A 21,934-nucleotide genomic window follows, 5' to 3' on the forward strand; every position below is an offset into this window, starting at 1 on the left:
GGACACAGGAATTATTTATGGGGGGGATGTACGTCCCATACAGACAATCTGCGTTGCAAAAAGAGCTGAACAAAACGAGGAGTTAGGGAGACGAGACATCTTAGTGTAGCAGCTGTGGTGTTTTCCGGTTACGAGACCTAATCTACATACAGTGGCGTATTAATGATAAACTAAATACGTGATGCAAAGAAATCGTTAGTCTGGCCGAGCTTCCGCAAACACAGTAGGGCCCCCACCCCTCCGCAGGCCCCTCGGGGTAGGGGATTCAACGATAAGCTCGACTTGCCGGCCGTACCCGGCGCGGCGTTGCACTAATTGGCTACGGCTGCTGCCAACATCAAGGAGCTCCTGGAGTGTGAAGGTTGGCTTTGAAGGAAAGGTCAGAACCCTGCTTGAGCTCAGCAATGCTCGCTGCAGGGGAGGGCTCCGTTTACACACGCAGTCTTTGTCGAGATAGCGTCCTTGAGATGAGGCTATCGACATCGGATCTCGCTATTGAGTTCCTCCGCAGCTGAAAGATGGCACCAAATCCCCTTATTTGTACGTTTTACGTAAACACGGCAGCGTGGCTGGATGAACCCAAACGCTGTGCCAGTTCAGCTGCCTGAACCCTTCCCTCCACCTCATAGAATGAGTAGCCTAAAAACAAACAAGACATGTTTGCCTGCTCGCAGACTAACTTCCAGCGTTAACAGTGTAGACAAGAGTTTGCTCTCCACAGGCCGGTACCAGCAATGTTGGCCAGCGCTTGAATTCCTACCAGGTTAATTATTCAATTATTCATGTGTGGGTGTAATACTCGGCTCTGACCCACGACCCCCAACTCCTCCATAAAGGGTGTCTGTCTGTCCGGGTGGGTCAGTTTTCATTAGGATGGAGGCCTTCCTGGACCTGGAGAAAGTAGTGAGCTTAAAAACTCCAGCAATGTAGAAAAACCCCTCTCTTCCAAAATACGATGGTTGAAACAGAACCCAGCAATAAATCACGAGTTGAAGATCAATGTACTCACTCATTGTTGGGCCACAGAGACCAAATTATTAGTACTTTTTTGGGGAAATGACATGAATAATGTTTCGTGGAAGACTTCCGCTGCAGAATGCCCCCTTGGGCCTTCCCGTCGCCCGGGTTCAGCAATACTTCTGCGCGGCGACAGTTGCCTCTTCCATAAATAGAGCCGTTGAGAAAACAATTCATTTTAATGGCTGTGAAACAGAATGACATTATTCACATAGTGAAAGCATGCAATTTCCTCCAGCCCATCAGCGACGGCGACAAGCCTCTTTCAAATGTCTGAAGAAGGTTTGCAGTGGAATTCGTGCTATGTGGCGTCTGCCAGCATTGGACTGTTCCCACAAGACTGGATTACCAGCCCATGTCATGAGTCCTTATGACAGCAGCGCTCTTCGCTAGACATGGCGAGCGCCTGGAGAAGTCCATCGGTTCCAAACCCTTTTGGGTGGGATATGTATGTATGGATGGACCCGATGAGGCTAAGTGTGGGTGTGGGCGTCAGAGAGAGACAGTGGTCTTCTCAAGCATCTAGTCATCTTTGTTTGTGACAGGCACTGTGGGAGAAAGGTCCATTCCTGAAATTCTTTCGTGGGACAACAATGAGACAATGATGCACTTTGTGCTGAGACACACTCTCAGCCTTGTGCGGAAACAAAGCCTCGGCTACCGAGGGCTTTGATTTGTGTCATTCTGTGTCCTGGAGCCGTATCCGTGCCCAGGTCGTTCTGCCTTTAGGACGCAGGTGCTCAGATAAATCACATCCACAGATAGCATGCTGTCTCTCCCCCATCCAAGAAAGTGCATAATTAATGGCTCCTGTTTCCTGTGATGCCGCCTTCAGACTAAACACCTGGATTTTGTATTAGTTCCTTTTGGTTTCAGGACTTTTTATTCGCTTTGCAGTGCTGCTACTGTAGGGTGTCTATGCAGAGCACTTGCGCTTCCCTGTGCAAATGCAATGAATGTGAGATTATACCGTTATGTGATTTACTTTCTTATATCACCATTACGTATGCAATCGTACACTTGTCTAAATGTGATATTTTTCCCTGTGCCAACTGTCACTAAGTTGTATATATGCTGCATAGGATTGTGCAATTTTGGAATTCATGAAGCATAATTTCAGTCATTCTTGCTTGGTCTTAAACATCAAAAATATAATCTCATAAAGTATGAATTTATTAATAGCATAGTGCACTTAAATTGTTTTTCAGTGCATTACCTTACCATTACCGTTTACCGTATCTTCAATTTACAGAGACATTATTTTAATTTTGAAACATCGGATTCTTTATTATAGCATGCTGAAGCACAGGCCGAACTCCTATATCCCAAATTAAGGCCACTCCCTGAGAAGAAGCTTGTCATGAGACAACCAGCACCAGGTGTGGCCAGGGAAGCCAAATTAAAATCTCTGCAATGAGGCTTGACTTTGGAGCTTTCCAACGAGATTTGACTTGAAAGTGAAGACTTTGCTTTGTGATTTGACAGATGAAACCCCCTTCCAGTCTTTTCTTGCTTTTGCTGTGTTGGAGTCAAAAGGATGTTTAATTTCCTTTCAATCAATGAGTTAGTTTGTTTTGCAAGTATGGCCCTTTTGCAGCTCTGCCCGCTGCAGTCCCAGACCTGGTTGCTCCCAAGACCAGATGTGGCCCTTCATATCACATTCATCATTAAAGTTAATCTTCATTTAATCTCTTCCATGAATTGATATAGGATCACTAGACTTGACTCCAACAAGTCTGCCCTCTCTTGACCCCTGAGGTCCATGTCTGCTGGCTCCATGGTCAGCTGAGCATCAATCACAAGTATTGCTCACACTCATCAGCTGCTAGAGACCATCTCCCTCCATAGACCCATGGAGTGATTTAAGAGCTGCTCCTTGGGGACCCTGAGCCCTGTTTATACATTTACATTTATTTGCTTAGCAGACACTTTTCTCCAAAGCAACTTAGAGCAAACTATGTAGTGTTACTAGCTTGCACACCTTATTCACCAAGGTGACTCACACTGCTAGACATACTACTTAGAATGGGACACTCATCCATACACCAGTGGAACACACACTCTGTGTCACTCACACACTATGGGGGAACCTGAACAGCATGTCTTTGGACTGTAGGAGGAAACGAGAGCACCCGGAGGAAACCCACACAGACACGGGGAGAACATGCATCTCCACACAGACTGAGCAGGGATCGAACCCCACCCATGCGCTGTGAGACAGCAGTGCTACTTGCTGAGCCACTGTGCCACCCACATGTAAGCAGTTGTGGCCTCAGCAAACCATGGTCATCTCCTGAGTTCTGTGGACTGGCCATCTTCCCCACATTCTCAGCAACTGACCTTCCAGTCATGACTTGTATCTGTTTGGTCCTTTCGGTGAAGTCACTGCTACTTTTGTTAATCTAATATCGACTCTTCCAAAGAGCAGCGTACCTGGAGTTACACCTCTGTGGACTTGTGCAAGAGGGAATGTTTCTTAGGGTAGAATTAAAGTCTTTAATGGATACTAACGTGAATGGTTAGTATCTCACTGGATAAGTGTGTAAGAGACTTATCAAGCTGCCTTTGTGCTCTGCTCTGCTTCTGGGAGTAAACGGCGATAAAGAGAACGTGATCAATCCCAGTACAAGACAATGTTTTTGCCTTTCATGTGTTCAAAAAAAACTGATTTTCTTCACAGGTTTAAATGGCCACAGACTTCTGCGGTGCTCACCTAGACAGGGCGATAATTTATCAGGATTCATTACTACAGCTCCTGTTGCGCATGAGGGAGGGGCAGTGGAGCCAGAGAACATGGACACAATGCGGTCCATTTCCCACAGTGCAGTTACATCAGACGCCACAATTTGCATGAGACATGGCGGAAGATAAAGGTGATCCCCTTAGGGGATGTATCACTATCGACCCATGGCGCAGTTCTTTGGTCTACAAGGCTGGCCCATTGTGGGGGTGTGTGTGAGGTTGGTGAGCGGGAGACGCCGCGTTTCTCGCACACGAAGCGTGGCAGAGTGAACTCTAAAGGCGGCTCCTGTATATTACCGTGGACGCGGTGGCGCACCCTGCAGTGAGGTTCATCCGTATGTTGCTCAGCATCCCTCCTATTCAGTAACGTTTGACCTCATGATTCTCCGTGCAGCAGCTGGGAGACACCAGCTGCCCCTTTGCCTCTGCAGCATTAAAGTGGTTCCGATCCGGACCGGCTTTTGAGTTACGGCTCTGCCCCAACCGCTATAACTGAGGCCTGTTGAAATTGCACTGAACGATAAGCACAGTTGAGATGTTACCATGCCACCCTAACGCACGCACTCCGTTACCCTCGGCAAACATCTAGTTTCTATGGCTCCCGGTGGTCAATTTACACATCGTGTTCCCAGTGAGAAGGACCCGACTGACTGAGAGAGGGCAGCTGAGAGCACTCGGAGAATACGGCTCCGAGGTCTCGAGTCTCCGCTCTGTTTGCTGCTTTTTTTTTCCGAACCACATTCTTACCCTGTATTTTGAGTTAAAAAGAGTAGACAGGTTTTCTGACAATGACGGGGTCATTATATCTCCATATTTAAAAAAAAAAAAAAAAAAAAAAAAAAAAAAAAAATATACCATACTTTGCAGAATTTCTCACATTCTTTTTCTATCATCTCCATTTTTGGAGTCCTGGTGCCTTTCTTTGCCGGCCTGCCGTTTCGCTAACTATGCAAAAACACTACCTTGTGGTCCGAAGTGGTGCCAGATCAGATGAGCGATGCCGTGAAGATGGGCAGCTATCGCTTTATGTGATGTGTGGTTTTAAATGATCATAATAAACCATCCCTTATACGTCACAGCAAAAGATGCCTATAAATCTGGACCTATACAGGCATCCCCATGGAGAAAAATCCTGCTAGAATACAGACTAAAATAGTTATGAATAAATACTTTGTAAAAAATATGACTGACTGGGAATGAAAGTATTTTTCTTTGCAAATTCCTCCGTAAAATCACAAGAGAGAGTCTATTATGCTCTCTAAAAATATTTCCCTTGGCTTGCAAATATTCATAGTTTCCAACAGAAGGCCCATCCAGCCAGCTGCTCTGCTAAGTGAGATTTTATTTATTTAGCTGAAGTCACCATGACCTCAGCCATACTGCCCTGTCATGGTTTATACTGCATGTGGACTGCCAGAGTCCGATGGTTTGAAGGTCTCATTTCTTCAAAGTAACGTAGCTAGCAGCTGTTCATGGTGTATATTTTTCAATATTAACTTCTTAATGCGAATGCAGAAAAAATCTAGTCTACTTAGTCTGTAACTTGAATAATTATGTATTGATCCCATCCAATCATCCATCAACTATCAGTAACTGCTTGTCCAGGTCACGGTGGAAAGTAATATTGAGTAGAAGTCAAACAAAACATGGGTATAATGTAAATATGTAATTAAAAGTTAGTACCAGATCCTTTGACCAGGCACCCTAATGGAGCCACTGGTCCGTTGTTAACTTTACCTGGAAAACAAGGTAATTCTGGGACTTGACAGGCCAACCCACGCCTCTTTCACAATTTTTTTGGCCACATTTTTGCATGTTACGTGCAAATGACCTAAGCAAATAAATGGAAATTAACACGTTGCACATACATGATGTCTCGTGTACACTCGTTAGGTGCAAATGGTCTGCTAAACCTACAGCAATGAGCCGCCAAGCGTGTGCTGCGTCTTCAGAAACTTGTGCAGACGCAGCGCACGGATCAGCTGTTAGTCAACTGGCACGTAAACGAGTTTGCAGGGCCGCGGCACGCAAAAAAGGCACTTCCGAGCACATCGCGTGGAAACGAACGAGAGGGAGAGTGCGAGATGTAAATGAGTCGTCGCGTGCGGAAAGCTCGAGGCCCTGCGGTGTCGAGAAAAGATCACGGAGGGATTTGGTTTCTAATACGGGCAGTGAAACTGTGTGTGTGTAGAAGAGTTGAAACAAAGATGAAAAGGAAGGTTTTTTTTTTTTTTTTTTTTTGGCCCGATCGCCGCAGCCTTTAATCCCCCCCTTTGACTGTGGCAGGCTGGGGGGGGTCTCGTATGAGATCAAACCGGTCAGATGAGAAGAACGGCAGGAGGATCTCTGACAGGTGAAGGAGGCAGGGTTCGAGGGCTGATGCTGGGCAGGACCGCAGTGGTACGACAATGTTCGGAGGGAAAAGGAGCAGCACGGCGGTTAAGGGACTGGTGATTCAGTGCAGGGGCCCTGATATTAGACCCCTGGTCACGGAAATGATCACCTCCAGTAGAACGTATACTTTTTAGCTGAACGATCTGCAGTGAATAAAGGTACTGACTACAAGCAGTACAGAGGGGCTACTGTACGTCGCAGGCGGCGAGCCCGATGGACAGGGGACGCTGTTCGAATATGTGAAAATATGAGCCGCGTTCCCCACGGTGATCACGCCCGCCACCGAATATAGTGGGTAAGTGTCAATTTGACCTGGATTGGAAGCGCGTCATCAGACGTGTCGTGAGCCATCACGGCAGTCCAGGCGTCTCTCCTGCAGCCAGAGGGAGGGATAGCTGCTCAACACCGCACTGCCATCACTCAGCAGGGACAGAGCGGGTCCTACGGGGCCAGTGCTCACTAACTGCCCACACTTTCAGGTGCTACCCTGATGGGAAACCTGCAGGAATGTTCTGTGACGGATATGTGTTAATGGTGCAGTTTATGTCCAATCCCAAGAGCCTGCAATCACATCCCACTTCCAGCTATATTACCATTCCAAGGTACTTACCCCGGTACTACCTACAGCAGTTTGAGGTAAGTGCCTTGATCAATGGTACTAGATACAGTAAAAATGACCCCCCCCCCCCCCCCCACTATATAAATGAGTATATCAGTGTGAAGTAACGTGGTGTAAAGACATGAGACTGTAAATGGCTTTGGAGAAAAGTGTCAGGTAATTGAATAAATGTGAATGTCTGATCCTGGAACCGTAGGAAATGGTTTGCGTAGCCTCGGATGTACCGTATCTCTGCTTGTTTATAACCCATAAATCTCCAGCGTGAGATCAGGAGCGGCTCCGCTTGGGGCCCATGAATTTCTCTCGCAGGAATGCTGAGGCGTCAGGGGTGTTGTTTCTGAGCTGCTTCGTTTATAATAACGCGTGGTGATTATGTGAATAAGTAAACGGGGGCTGGAGAGCGATGTTTAATCTGTCATTTACCCAGTGTCACATGAGAAAGGAGGGGGATGAAATGTGCATTGCACCCATGGAGGGGAGGTGGGGGGAAGCCCTGGGAGTCGGTCTGGTGGTGACCCGCGTGTGACCCCATGGAAGCTGGAGAGAAAATGCACCCTGCACCGTCCCCCGGGACAGTTTAATGTATGCCCTTGAAAAATCCCACACTGCAATCCAGATTTCAAGTGCTTTTTCTGTTTGTTTTTTGTTATAAAAATAGCCCCTTCTTTAGAGCAGACCGTTTAGCAATGCATCACATCAAACTCTGGGAACTTTGCGTCCACATGCGGATATTTATGCACGCGAGATGATGGGAATTCCTCCGCTTTATGTAATTTTGCGAAGCACAGATAAGTAAATGCAGCGTGTAAACAGAGGCCTCCTCACGCGGTCGTTGTGACCGGCGATCCAGCGGCTCCCCTTTCTCTCATAAGTTGCGGTGAATTTATGCCGCGATTTTAAAAAAAAAAAAAAAAGGCTCGGCGTGCCTGGAACTGGGCCCTCCGTTTTTCTGCAGAAACAGCCACCGCGCTTCCAGCTCGGCACATAATTCACTTTTGCGAGCCATAAATAGGAGCGCTGCTTGCAGGGAGCCGCGGTGCTCCGCGCACGAGACGTCTTTCTATGTGAAAAATGGGGACAAAGTAAATATGTGCCTCCCCCAGTTGATAGGCGGTGCGTTCAAAACGAGAACGAATGGGAGTCATTTCTAAGAATCTGTGAATTTTACAGCCGAGCGCCAAATGAGCGAATTTCCTGGCCGGTGAACGCCATTGTTCTCGCTTCTGTTGAGACGCATCCAGGCTGCGAGAACTGGGAAGGTGGCTAAACGCAGACTTTCCCAACAGCAAACGCTCCGAAGGCGGTTTTTAAAAAAAAAAAAAAAAAAAAGAGCAATGCGCTTGTCTTCAGCGTCAGGGTGGCGAACTCTTACTCTGAGTGCTTTTACTTCTCTTGTGTATTCATTTATTGCCAGTGTGATTCCAGAGTCACCTGTTATATATGAAATGTGTAGCCTCGTGCAATTATCTATCCATCCTGCCTTCAAATTTTGTCTCAAGTTCATAAAGTATGCTATGAGATGATATGAATGACGTTGTGCTGTACACAATGGGGGGCGGGGGTACAGTGGGATGGACCGGGTCTTCTTTTCCAGTGGGTCTAGGGTTCGAGTCCCGCTTGGGGTGCCTTGCGATGGACTGGCGTCACGTCCTGGGTGTGTCCCCCTCCCCCTCTGGCCTTATGCCCTGTGTTGCCAGGTTAGGCTCCGGCTCCCCGCAGCCCCGTATGGGACAAGGGGTTCAGACAGCGTGTGCGTTTGTACACGTACACGATGTAATAATTACATGTTTCGTTTTGCCACAGTGGTCCCAATTTAGTGCACCTGGATTGTTTTCAGCCCTTTAACTTACTAAAGAATCCACACATGTGAGTGCAAGTGTGGAATTAAAAAAAAAAAACATCCCAAACAGGTTTTCTGAATTTTTAATATGCAGAAACGACATGCGCCATTTTAGAAAATCAACATATATTATTATTAATTCTTCACAACAGCTATTTTTAGCCTCCAAACATTGAACAGTTAACAATACGAACAATAAATAAGATCCATTAGAGAGGCAGCACTGACACACAGACTGTCAGGTTTACAAAAACATAAGTGGACATAGAACATGTTAAAATGTGCAGTATATCTCGATGGACAGCAGTATTTCCACACGGGTGACCCACTGGTTTGGTTCATCGTGGAATAAATGGGGTAAAGAGCACATTTCCCGCAGAGATTCCGGCAGGTAAAGCCCATCCAGCTCCGCTTGTCCAAGTGCAGCGGACCACAAACCAGGTCATGGGTAACTCCCGCCGCTCACTTGCCTAGTATTAGATGACACTTCGAAAGGCACAGCATTGATCAGCATCATTTTCAGCCACTGCGTTTCTTCACGAAGCTTTATGTTGGGCCTCTTTAATATCCTCCCGAGACCCGACAAAAAGGCATTTGGATGTATGTGCGGAAGGCTGGAAACTTGTCCTCTGTAAGGTGTGGCAGGACTCAGCACTGTGGTTCGTACCATTTGGAAGATTAAAAAGTTATCTAGAGTAGGAAAAAAAAATGACTTCTCGTTCTCTGGAGGATACAGAGCAACATTCTGGTTTTTAAAAAAAAAAAATCAGATTTAATGATTAAATGCTTAAAACGCAGGTCCCTGAAAGCTCGCTGGGGGCTGGGCTCTGTACCCCGTTATTGTTCATCCATCTGCTGCTTCTCTTGCTTTGACTTCCGCTCGAGCAGCGTGGGCGCGGTACAGAAATGCAGCCAACGCTCACAATTTTCCTCTACGTGAAGAAATATTGAAGCTGGGACAAAAATATTCAAAGTGGCTGGTTTCCCTTTGTGGGAAATTAAGGCACGCGCGAATCCCGTGGGTCCGACGCACGGACGCGGCGTCTTCGACGCAATAGCGGTGCGCGTGGCTCCGTTCGGCCAGCGTCGGCACGGTGACCCGCGCTCTCGGACGCGACGCCGATTCCGCGCCGAAATGAGCCTCTTCGGGACACGCGGAGATATTGCACGGTCTCGGAAATGCACCCCTCGAGAGGAGATTGTTAAAGCAAATGCGAAAACCCCGAAACGGTCCGCTTGGTTCAACGTCCGCATCGTACGCCGAGGTATCGCAAAGGTCCGCTGACTCGAACCAGTGCGCTCCCTCGACGTCCCTCTTCAACGGGATCGTTATTTGGCATGAAAGGGATGCGGAGTCTCGCTCCGGTTTCAGCGTTTGATGTTCCTCCAGTGGAAAGCCCAGGGAGCTTGGAGATCCTCTGACCTCTAACCCCGAGGTCGTCACCGGCAGATTAAGCAAAGCAGTAGTACTCATCCACGTCGACTCGAAGCTCCTTGCGAGGCCCGTGCTCCTTCAGCACGTCCTCGGAGAGGAGCTCCGCGTCCAAGGGAGAGCTGTGGCCCGGTAGGTCCTCGGCCAGCGTGTCCAGGTAGCTCCCCAAGGAGATGCCATCTAGGCCGTCGCTGGCGCACTGGAGGCTGTCGCAGCTGCCCCGAGGAGACGTGTCGGGACTCTCCGACAAGCTGTAGAGGCTCCCTGCCAGGCTGCTGTCGCGGCTTGCCTCCACGCTCTTGTCCTCCATCGCCCACCGGATGGATTCTATGCCCTCGTTGATGGCCAGCAGCTGCTGCATCAGTCTGCCGTCGATGGCGCGGAGGTGTGCCTGTGGGGAGAGGGGCAACGTAGGCATGAATGCGATGATGACGCCGGTCAAGTTTCCTGCACGTACGGGTCCAAAATTGCCAAGTGCGTAGGTTCACAGTATTGTCCACGATGTAGTGAGATTAACGCCCTCTGTCCCTCAGAGCTGCTGAATCCTTCTCCGCATTCAAGAATTACGTGGCGTTAAGCCGCTTTAGAAAAAAGCAGCTGATAAATGAGTAAATGTAACATGAACTACAGCTCTGCACAGCGGAGGCGAAATCTGTGTAAACGTTGTTGAATAAGTCAGTGGCTGTGTCCGTTTTTTTTCTTTAAGTTTACAATCGGCTGCAAATGACCGAAACCTGACTCTCTCTACCAGGGTGAAACGTGAAATCGCTTGAACGCTCAGCTGGTGGCGGAGTTGTGCCTGTGACCGCTGATGTTGACCAGAGACCTACAACAGTGGGGTCTCAGTCTGTCGATATGTCCCACAACAATCAGTCCTTGTGTCCAGATTTCCAAACCACACAGGTGACTTTGTGTTGATGACAAAATTGAGCCAGTGCTGTTGATCTTAACTCTTAACTCTTTATTACATATGTTCAAGGTGTTGTTCAAACACTCGCTGATCCCGAACGCCACTTCCTTTTTTTTCCCCCCCACTGGAAAGGAAAGACCGGCATCCCTTATTGACACTACATATTATAAACGTACCGCACTAAAGCTCAGGGGAAAGGGCAGCATAACCACAGCTGAAACAGACCTTCCCTGCAGGTGAGCAAGACACTCCTCGGTTCACGTGACGTGCGTGTGCTCTGCATGTAAACGCGTACCGCGTCGGCGACACTACTTAGAAGGTGGACACAATCGGCGGCGTACTGCCAGCTGTAAACATGGTCCGCGAGGGTGGTAAGTGCGCCGAATTCAGATGATCGCTGCCTCTTCGGCTCCTCGTTTTCTCGTATGCAATCGGCAACATCAAAATCGATCATCATTGCTGCCAGCGGAGGCTAATTGTCATATTAACTCAAATCTACAATGATTTTTTTTTTTCAGAATTGAATTGAACTCTCATTGTACTGCTGTTCAATACAACAAAATTATACGATAATTATAATTAATTATAGGATGCACACGTCAACTTTTTTTCTCCACTTCATTATTCATCATGTATTTTGCTTGTTTGCCCAAGGTGACTTTGTGTGAGGTTTGTACACTAAGCTACTTACGCTGATTAACCCATTTACACAAGAGTAATTTTCACTTTGTCAGACTGGGGTAAGGATTTTGATTAAAGGTATTCCACCAACAGGGGATTTGAACCCAGGTCCATCGGACTGCAGAGCGACAGGTTTGAGCGACATTGCCTGTTGCCCATTACATCATTTCCTGTTTTACATTCAGTATCCGTGCGCCGATTCCACACCCTTTACTGAACTAACACGTGAACACAAGTGGCGGCGTAAAACTCATGCAAAGCTGAGCTGAGCCGATCCCATCCGTGACAGAGAACCCAACTCATCTAGATCTGGATTCAAACTGACTGTGACCTCGAGTCACAGCTTCTGCTCAACATCGTCGGCCAACAATATCATGAAGGTTCACCCGCCAATGTCTTGAACGAATGTCCATTCAAACGCGACCCGCTCGGTGCCTCAGCTGAAACACACACACACACAATGTCTACAACCGTTTGTCCCAAGGGGGCTCGCAACGGCCCGGAGCCTAACCCAGCAACACAGGCTGCAGGGCTGGAGGTGGAGGGGACAGACCGCGGAGGGGACACCAATCCCCCACAAGGCAGCCCAGGCAGCACCCCAGCCCCAGACCCGCCAGAGAGCACTGACTGATGTCACCTGGCCTCACCCGCTCCAGCCTCCGGTTGCTTGGTAACAGCAGCCAAATCAATACAGTTGATGACTAAGGGCGATCTCGTACCACAATCACACATTTAGTCATCGTTACTCAGAAAGTTACTCCCTGCATTTGAACACACCCCGCTCCAGTGACGTAAGCATAGTACATTACCGCATTTCTTCATAACCTTGATCTCTACCGTATTACATCAATCACTACAGGAACTTTTCTTAGCAGTTCAAGAGTCGGTTGAGTAATGTCGAAATAATTTGGCAGCGGTGATACTGCTCCACAAATGCCTTTATTTCCCAGGTCATACTGGACTTGGACACAAGCGTCTTCGGGTGGTTCCGGCGGGAGAAGGAGAAGAAAGCCAGTCGTTGATGGCCGTCAGCAGATGGTCACACCTGTATTTGTCAGAAGCAGGACGAAGCTCTCTGGCTGTAGGGACTTTCGGTGTGAGGAAGGGTCAGCAGCCCAGAAAGCTTACAGCCTAAGGTTCTACAGCAGGTGTCTGAGGTTCGAAAGAAAGTTGTGGTTGAACGGAATGGAAAAAGGATCTACCGAATGAGCCAAGGATTCGGTAGGAAGTGCCACATGTTAAATTTGTTAAAGGTTCAACAGAAGGTGCCAACGACAAGCCTGCAGCGCACACTCACCATCTCCTGCTTGAGAAACAGCATTTTGCTCTCGAGGCGCCTGAGGTCAGAGGACCCCGCAGAGCTGAGGGTCACCGCAGGCTTCTTCTCCTCCCAGGCCCTGTGGAAGACACCTTCAGCCAGACACTGGACCAGAATCTCGGGCACTTTGCGCCCCAACTTGGTCTCGATGTCCCTGAAGTCCGGCAGGACGCGGTCCTCCTCCATGGTCCAGTCAAGAGGAAGCCGAGTCCAGGCGCCACCACCACCAGTCCACACGTCACATGGAGTCCACCACCACGAGGAGCTCCGCGAGCCTCAGCTCTGGGTCCGTCTCGCCGCTAACAGCCACGTGTCAGTTGACGCTCTGCTTTTTTTTTTTTTTAATCGCAGCGTTGAGAGAGACTGATAAAATGGGAAGTTTCCGCTGCGCGAGCCGCCGGACGCCACCTGTCACTGGAGATCGTCCCCACACCAAGGCTGAACTGCGAACTGCAACGTGCCGCTGCCAGCACACAGGTGGATCGGACAGGACCCGCCCCCCATTTATCGTAATACAAAGAAGAAACGCACCCATAAAATAGGTGGGTCACCGAAGCCCCACCCTTTTACCGTAATGAATGTAAAAAAGTCGAAAGTTCGCAGGACAAGTGGCCCACAGAGGACACACCTCTTTACGGTAAAATCACGGAAAATATACTCTGGAGCCATGTATATAGTACCGTAGTTCTCGACCACTTTTTGCAACTCATACAGAAACTATGCCTACTGGCCTAGCCATTCAGGGAGGAGTCCGCTTTACCGTAGTACACAGACAAGACGCACCCATAAACAGGTACGTCCAAGGGCCGGTCTTCTTGGCCTAAGATGTAAAAGCACCATTTATCAGGTCGATCAAAGAGCTCCCCCTTTACCGTAATACACGTAGAAGGTGGATCGCAGCTTGCCCTCATTTGTTTAAATATGTTTAATACGTTCAGATTATTTTTTGTGTCTTGTGGAGGCTGCGCATGAGTTAAACATGTTTATTTTCCAAATGAGTCTCTCTCTTTCTGGGTTTGCCATTCATGCTCGTAAATGTTAACTGTACGTTAAGACATGAAAAACTGTAATTCAAATGTACATTAACTAAGCTGGTTAATTAAAAGGTACATTAAAAGCTGGCTTTCTCAATCGGTATTATATTAACCGATACTTCGTATTATTGGTCTGAAGTAGTTTATTTATGAGGAGTAGCGAGCTAACTTTTACAATGATCATTAGTTGAGTGGATGGACGTTTTCCTGTGGAACTAAGTTGTGAAAAGTAGGAAAATGTTTGGTTAATCGTTCTGTTCAGGGATGCGCTTCCTGAACTAGAGCGTGAAGGTCAGCAACATCAGTCCTCGGGTCTTTCTTTGAGGTGAACTACTTATTTTTTTAAAATGTCTGCTTGTCACTAACGAGACTGCCCGCAATGCGTCGCGTCCCGAACAACGTTGACGAATAATAATATTTCAGTGCGAATTGCGCGACCTGATTCGCCGGCTACTCTCGCCCCCTGCTGGCCGACTGGGGGAAGAACAGCACCGCTGGCCGCAATGTGACGCCGCCCTCGTCTTTCGGCTTTGCCATCGAGCGCTTCTCCCGACAGTGTGCAACCCAACTGCGGATCCTACACGAGAACCTCGCAGTTCCACCTTCTCTTGTCTCCCAGGAGAAACATTCAGAAAGCCAAGCGACAGCAGCACTTGTACTTTTTCAAGGTTTTATTTGTAATTCTCCAAAAAAAAAAAAAAAAAAGAGTAAAGGTAGTTGAGTGAAAGGTGAAGTCTTCCTGTCTCTTGTTCTCTCCTCCTCGGGAAGCGCACGATTCCGTGTTCAGCTGCAGTGTTTTGGCTGTAAAAACAGGTGAATTAAAAAAGAAAAGGGGGAAAAAAGAGAAAGATTACGAAACATGACCGTTTCCTCGGTGGAGATTCTGCGGTCACACGACCGACTGGCTTTTGTCCTGGTGCCGGTCGCGGTCGTCCGAGTAGCGCTGGTACTGGTCGCCCAGCAGAGGCTGGCGGCCCTCCGTCTTGCCGTGAGCGCGGGCGCGAACGGCGCACGTGGTGGCGGCGAAGATGACGGCCACGACGATGAGGGCGGCCACGATGGCGACGGTTATGATCTCGGTCAGAGTGTAGGAACGAGCTGCCGGTGACACACAACAGAAACAGGGTGGCTGAAAGTAAACGCAACGGTGCAGCGGTACTCCGGTCCCCAACACGTCGGCTGGGACCAGTTAACGGGCAGGTTACTGAGCTCAGCGGGTTCTGATGGAACCGGACTGGACCGTCCCTCGGTGCTGATGTCGCCTACCTGGCCACTCGGCCTCGTACGCGTAGCCCAGGTTTTCTTGGGCGCTCAGAAACATCTCCGCATTGGTCACCGGGGGCCAGAAAGGCACCATGTTGAACTCCCTGTTGTGTCCAATGGGAGCATTTTGCACGGGATAAACGCTGGAATCTGAAACGAGCAAGCAGCCCTGTGAGCGCTGGGTGACCCTGCCTTCCATCCTTCCGGGGGCATCTGAGGACACGCAGCTGAAACACAGTAGACCTGAAGCGCAGGGTCGGTCAGCTAAGGTGACCATGTCAGTCTCTAAGCTATGAACACTGACTCCTCACCTTACAAACACAGCAGTGACCGCAAGTCTCTCTGTAGCTTTTGTTCGTAACTCCAAAGTCACTTTCTCCACAAAGACACAGTTAGTTCATATATAAAAGAATAGTACAGACAACTTTTTTGTGGTTTAAGTTGTGTGAAAATCAGACTAAAAGCTGTAATAAATGGAAAAACCCTTTATTAACTTGACTCAAAATGCAAGTCCGTCAGCTACTCGAAGCGCCTTGCTGACTGTTGACCGATTAATCCCGTAAACATGTGCGATGTTTCTCGTTTTGTTACTGACCGCTGACACTGAGCAACACCAGACAGGAGCTGTGAACACTGTGGAAGTGAGTTGAATGAAGGCGGTCCCACACTATTTTGTTTGAGACTCTTTACTGTCACCTAGTGGCTAGACAAGTAAATGCAGCTTCACACCACCACAGGCAGAAATTTCAGTAAAACATAAAAAATGTTTCCTAAAATATACTGGGTACACTTTTGGTATCTCAAAAATTTGTAAAGGGACCGTTGATAACAAGAGGAGTCGGTGTATGTTTTCTGCCATATGTTTGCTCTGCAGCATAGTCCGTGGAAGTGTAGCGTCAGTAAAGTATCGGTAGTGTAGTCAACATATAGTGTCAGTACAGTGACAGTAAAGAATCAGTACAGTACAAGTACAGTGTCAGTATAGTACCAATACAGCATCGGTAGTGTAGTGACACTGCAGGGTACAGTGCCAGTACAGTGTCAGTAGCGTACAGTCCACTGTACCCTTGATGAATTTACCGGGGTAGGGAGGGAGCGGTGCGCTCTGGGTTACCTGGGTTGTTGCGTTTGAGCCACTCGTCGAAGATGGCGTCGGTGAAGGTGTGCAGCAGGACGAAGATGGGGTCGTTGGGGGACAGGTGGGTCTGTCCCCCGGTCCCGTTGAGGAACAGGTGGGCCAGGTTGTGTAAGCTGCGGATGATGGGGTCGTAGTTGCCCTGCGGGGCGCTGTATCCTGCCGGATCAGAACGCACCGCTGTAGTGCGCAACACGGGATATGCGTACGATCCGCCCCCTGGTGGCGGCGCGCGAGAGCACACTCACCCTCGATGGTGTTGCGGAAGCTCTCGGAAGAGGTGGAGTAGAAGGGCGGCGTGTCGAAGGCCTTGAGCTCGAGGCAGTCGGCCACGTCCTGCGGCTCGGGCAGCCTTTGCACCATGGGCCGCGCAACGTTTCCCGCCGGGTTCCTCCTGATGGGGCTGCTCTCTGTGCCTGGGGGGGATAGAGAGCGTGACCATCACATGTCCGTCTTCCAGGAACGCGATGGGACCGCGTGTCCCCGGTGCTGCAGGCAACCTCAATTTTTGTGCCTTGCCAGCATCCTTAAGGGAAATACTACGTCCCTCCAAAAAGCCACATCTGCGGAGCGGTCGACAGGACCGCGGTTGTGCGAGTGGTTGCCGCCAGAGCCCACGCCCTGCTGATGACCGCGCCGACGCGCCTTCCGCCCACAGCTCCCTTTCGCACTTTTTCTACATTTCAATCTTCCCTTCGGCAGCTGCTCACAGGGGGTCCATCTACATCTTGTCCAGCGATCGTTGCCGCGTAAGAGGATTAACTGCACATGAAAAAGAAAGAGCTGCGCGTAAAATCGTTCTCAGCGGAATTCCAGTCATGTGTCCACGTTAAGCCTCCGCTCCCTCCTTCGTTTGGCAGGACGAGACTCCCGTTCCTCGTTCTAATTAATTATTTTTTTAATCGCAGCAAAAAAATGTGGGAGTGGATAGCAGACAGCACCGCAGCGAACAGAGCTCTCTCCTCGTTGAACTAACGCTTCATAACCACGCTCACACGCACAAATACACACATCGTCTGAGCCGCTTGTCCCATACGGGGTCGCGGGGAACCGGATCCTAACCCGGCAACTCAGGGCGTAAGGGCGGAGGGGGAGGGGACACACCCAGGACGGGACTCCAGTCCATCGCAAGGCACCCCAAGCGGGACTTGAATCCCAGACCCACTGGAGAGCAGGACCCAGTCCAACCCACTGCGCCACTGCGCCCCCCTATAATAATTTTTTTTTTTCAGAACCGCTTGTCCCATACGGGGTCACGGGGAACCGGAGCCTACCCGGCAACACAGGGCGCAAGGCCGGAGGGGGAGGGGACACACCCAGGACGGGACGCCAGTCCGCCGCAAGGCACCCCAAGCGGGACTCGAACCCCAGACCCACCGGAGAGCAGGACCCGGTCCAACCCACTGCACCACCGCGCCCCCCCTAACCACGCTCTATATATTTATTATTATTATTTTTAAATATATCTTTTCCTGAAAATCCCTCTTAGCGTCACAATCTAAAGGCTCTCCGGTGTGGATGTGGATGGGAGGCGGCCGGAACTCGCGTGTCGGCGTCCGTGCTGCGAAGACGTTTCATCCTGCACGGTGGAGCGACTCCCTTCTGACGGACTGCAGCGTTGCGAATGGTTACCGCACTTCCATACTTCTTCGGGACAGCAGGGGGCGCAGTGGTTAGGGCTGCGACCTCGCAGTCAAAAGACCTGGCTTGAATCCCCGTTCCTGCTCGGTGCCCTCGATCAAAGTACTCACCCTGAATCGATACGCTAAAAATGACCCTGCTGCATAAATGGGCGAAACGGCGTAAGGAGCTCGGCGTGCAAACCCGACACCGCGACGTAATTTCGGGAGAAGCGTCCGACAGGCGAAGGCGAACGTTCCGGGAGGAAGACGCTCCCTTACTGTTGCAGATGGTGCCGAGGGTGTCGTAGTCGTCGACGCTCTCGCAGATCACCCTCCACTGCGAGAAGATGGAGTTGCTGCTGATGGAGTTGAGCTCAAAGTTGCTCCTGGCGCCCATGAGGTCGTCGGTGCAGATGTCGCAGGCGTTGCCCCCGATGGCGAAGTTCCAGTAGGGCAGGGCGAACGAAGGGTCCCGCAGCATGTCCTGCGTGGAGGAACACCGACAGCTGCTTGGAAGCACCGGGGGCGCAGTGGTTAGAGCGCTCGGAGAACCTGCTCTTGTACCCTTGATCGGTTTACTCACCCTGAAGTGAAACGGTAATCATTACCCTGCTGTACCCAAGGGTAAATCGGCGTGAAGAAACGCAACATTACGAGTGACCTCGGAGGAAAGGGTCGGGTAAAACGAGTACAGAAGAGCAGCTCGGGTGGTCCGGCGCCGAGCCGGGAACATTTATAGCAAACGCTGCACGCCGGAGATTTTACCGTATTATTCCACAGTATTCCTTTCAGCTCTTATTTGCATAGCGTCGGCTCTGAGCAGCCTGCGCGAACGATACACCGTGTCCGTGTCACACTCGTACTCTTTTTTTTTTGATGTGGCGCGCAGGAGACGTGTGAAGGCACAGTATAGCGGGACCTAAAACAGAGCAGTCCGTAGTGCTCCCAGAATCACACACACACACACGCACACACCTACCTGCATGTCTCTCTCGAGCTGGAGCAAGTGGAACCTGTGCCAGGTGAGGAAGGCAGGGCCCTCGTGGGAGAAGTCCACGCCCCCGAAGCTGGGCTGCCCCGGCCCCAGGAAGGTCTTGCCCACGGAGTAGTAGTGCGACCACACAAAGTAGTTGTAGATGCTGATGTTCTCGAACTGCGTCGCGTTCCCGTCGGGTCCAAACAGCTCCGGGTAGCGGCGCGTGGCGATGACCAGGTCAGGGTGCACGGTGCGCTTCGCCTGGTCCAGGGCGTCGACGAAGGCCCGCTTCTCCTCGGGACTCAGCAGCATCACGTTCCTCCTCACTGGGGATTCGTGCGAAACGTGCAGGGTTTTACGCTGATTTCCGACCGCCGGCGGGTACGCGGCTCGGAGCTCACAGCACAAATGATCCGTTTAATTCTTTTTGTTCTTACTTCACTGCTTTGCTTTTTCGGTGTTGCAGTTTGTCGCTGTTTCAGTGTCATTTCGGTGTTTCGCTGCTGGATCTCAATTTCACTTCTCCCACTGTTGGGTTTTTTTTTTTTTTTTTTTTTGGCCATTATTTCAGTTTTATTACATCCCCCTTATTCTGCTGTTTCACTTTAAATATTATTTCTCCATCTTTTTTTCATCGTTATTCCACCATGCCACGATTAGAAAATTGCATTTCGCGGTTTCACTGTTTGCGCTGCTGTTTTTCCGCTGCTTTCTACTCATTTTCCACCACTATACCGAATTTCACAGTTTTTTTTTTTTTTTTTTTTTAATTTTTTTTATAAAGACCCCTTATTCCATTACCACTATATACACTGATCAGCCACAACATTAAAACCACTGACAGGTAAAGTGAATAACATTGATTATCTTGGTACAATGGCATCTGTCAAGGGGTGGGATATATTAGGCAGCAAGTGAACAGTCAGTGTGTTGATGTGTTTGTTGTGTTGGAGTAGAGAAAAAAAAAAAAAAGGGCAAACGTAAGGATCTGAGTGCCTCTGGCAAGGGCCAAATTGCAATGGGTAGATGACTGGGTCAGGGCATCTCCAAAACGGCAGGTCTTGTGGGCTGTTCCCGGTGTGCAGTGCTTTTGTACTGACCAAAAGTGGTCCACGGAAGGACAATCGGTGAACTGGCGACAGGGTCATGGGCGCCCAAGGCTCACTGATGGGGAACAAAGGCTAATCTGTGTGGTTTGATCCCACAGAAGAGCTACTGTAGCACAAATTGCTGAGAACCTTAATGCTGGCCGTGATAGAAAGGTGTCAGAACACGGTGCATCGCAGCTTGCTGTGTATGGGGCTGCGTAGCGGCAGACCGGTCAGAGCGCTCACGCTGACCGCTGTCCGCCGCCGAAAGCGCCCTACAATGGGTACGCGAGCGTCAGAACTGCACCGTGGAGCATGGAAGAAGGTGGCCTGATCTGATGAATAACGTCTTCTTTTAGATCATGTGGACGGCCGGGTGCGCGTGCCTCATTTAGCTGGGGAAGAGATGGCAGCAGGATGCACTATGGGAAGAAGGCGAGCTGGTGGAGCCAATGGGACAATATGGGCAAAATGTTCTGCTGGGAAATCTTGGGTCCTGGTACTCATGTGGATGTTACTCCGACACATACTTCCTACCTAAAGATTTTTGCAGACCATACAGGTTTGAGGAACATGACGAAGAGTTCAAGGTGTCGGCTTGGCCTCCGACTCCCCAGATCTCAATCCGATCGAGCGCCTGTGGGATGTGCTGGAAAAACAAGTGCGATCCACGGAAGCCCCACCTCGCAACTTACGGGACTTAAAGGATCTGCTGCTGAAGTCTTGGTGCCGGATACCAGAGGCACCTTCAGAGGTCGTGTGGAGTTCATACATCGAGGGGTCAGAGCTGTTTTGGCGGCAGAGGGGGACCTGCACCATCATCAGGTGGTTTTAATGTTTTGGCTGATTGGTGCGTGTGTGTGTGTGTGTGTGTGTGTGTGTGTGTGTGTGTGTGTGTGTGTGTGTGTGTGTGTGTGTGTGTGTGTGTGTGTGTGTGTGCCTGACCTTTTCTGCCTCTCATCCGCCACCTCGATATTTCACTATTTCACCCGCACTCTCGGTACTCCACCCGCCGCCCCCCCCGCGACTCACCCACGGGCACGCGCTGCTCGCAGTTGACCCCCGCGAAGCCGTGGCGGCACCTGCCGCAGTCGAAGCCGCTGAAGTTGCCGCTGCAGCGGCACGTGCGGTTGAAGAAGCGCAGCGGCCAGCGCTCGCGGTCGTCGCGCCCGTCGTGCGGGTACTGCGGTCCGTGGGCGCGTTCGTCGGCGGTCACGGCCACGCACCGCCCGCGCCCGGAGGCCGAGCCGCAGGCGGCGTCACCGGGCAGTCCGCTCGGGGAAGGGCAGCACTGACCGCTGCGGAGCCCCTCCGGGGTGACGCACCGGCGCGGGAACTGCGCGCTGCCGAGCGCGAGCCACGCGCACAGGAGGAGCAGCGCGCGGCCCCCCATGGCTCTGCAACGAGCGCTGGCTCGCGACGGGTGGTCCTGGCGCCCAAGTTCCCGCTGCTTCTTCTTCTTCTTCTGCTCCTCCTGCTGCCTTTTCTTCCTCTTCTGCTTCTTCTTCTTGCCACTTTTCCCCCAAAATGCAGCAAACGGGTTTACTCAGGAGGACAAGTCAAGTCAAGTGTCCTGAGCGCAGCTGCTCCTCTCCTCTCCTCTCCTTCTCCACACCTTCTCTTCTCCACGCCTCAGATCCTCAGACCTTCAGTTCTGCTCCGAGCCCCAGGAGGCCCTTAAATAAGCCAGGAGCAGCACATGACGGCGCGGTCACAGACCTCCTCGTGACCACAACGCATTCCTCCGCTCCTGCAGAGACACACACACACACACACACACACACACACACACACACACACACACACACAGGTTTTCTTCACTGGTCACCAGAGTGCACCGGACCCCTCATCACGAGCCGCATT

At 50.3% G+C, this 21,934-nt stretch overlaps 2 protein-coding genes across 2 annotated transcripts; both read right to left on the minus strand.

The window, feature by feature from the left end:
- Nucleotides 1–8,692: 8,692 nt before the first annotated feature.
- lurap1l (leucine rich adaptor protein 1 like) lies at nt 8,693–13,914 on the minus strand. Its single transcript, XM_018759523.2, has 2 exons — nt 12,933–13,914; nt 8,693–10,435 (listed from the first exon to the last, which is right to left on the minus strand). Exons 1-2 carry the CDS (start codon nt 13,137–13,139, stop codon nt 10,064–10,066), a joined length of 579 nt encoding a protein of 192 aa, XP_018615039.1. The 5' UTR covers nt 13,140–13,914; the 3' UTR covers nt 8,693–10,063.
- Nucleotides 13,915–14,704: 790 nt separating this feature from the next.
- tyrp1a (tyrosinase-related protein 1a) lies at nt 14,705–21,692 on the minus strand. Its single transcript, XM_029252276.1, has 7 exons — nt 21,104–21,692; nt 18,987–19,309; nt 18,287–18,491; nt 16,634–16,801; nt 16,365–16,544; nt 15,254–15,400; nt 14,705–15,085 (listed from the first exon to the last, which is right to left on the minus strand). The coding sequence occupies exons 1-7, from the start codon at nt 21,462–21,464 to the stop codon at nt 14,877–14,879; spliced, it is 1,593 nt and encodes a 530-aa protein (XP_029108109.1). The 5' UTR covers nt 21,465–21,692; the 3' UTR covers nt 14,705–14,876.
- Nucleotides 21,693–21,934: the final 242 nt, after the last annotated feature.

Source organism: Scleropages formosus, chromosome 5, assembly GCF_900964775.1.
Source record: "Scleropages formosus chromosome 5, fSclFor1.1, whole genome shotgun sequence".
NCBI classification, from domain to species: domain Eukaryota; kingdom Metazoa; phylum Chordata; class Actinopteri; order Osteoglossiformes; family Osteoglossidae; genus Scleropages; species Scleropages formosus.

What these genes read in the sequence shown, in the direction of transcription:
- tyrp1a (XM_029252276.1), bottom strand. Translation starts at nt 21,464, where the DNA reads ATGGGGGGCCGCGCGCTGCTCCTCCTGTGCGCGTGGCTCGCGCTCGGC. An exon ending in AGCTCGAGAGAGACATGCAG is followed by an intron (nt 18,492 to 18,986) that starts GTAGGTGTGTGC and finishes TCCTCCACGCAG; the next exon opens with GACATGCTGCGGGACCCTTC. An exon ending in GCTCAAACGCAACAACCCAG is followed by an intron (nt 15,401 to 16,364) that starts GTAACCCAGAGC and finishes TGCTCGTTTCAG; the next exon opens with ATTCCAGCGTTTATCCCGTG.
- lurap1l (XM_018759523.2), bottom strand. Translation starts at nt 13,139, where the DNA reads ATGGAGGAGGACCGCGTCCTGCCGGACTTCAGGGACATCGAGACCAAG. An exon ending in TGTTTCTCAAGCAGGAGATG is followed by an intron (nt 10,436 to 12,932) that starts GTGAGTGTGCGC and finishes CTCTCCCCACAG; the next exon opens with GCACACCTCCGCGCCATCGA.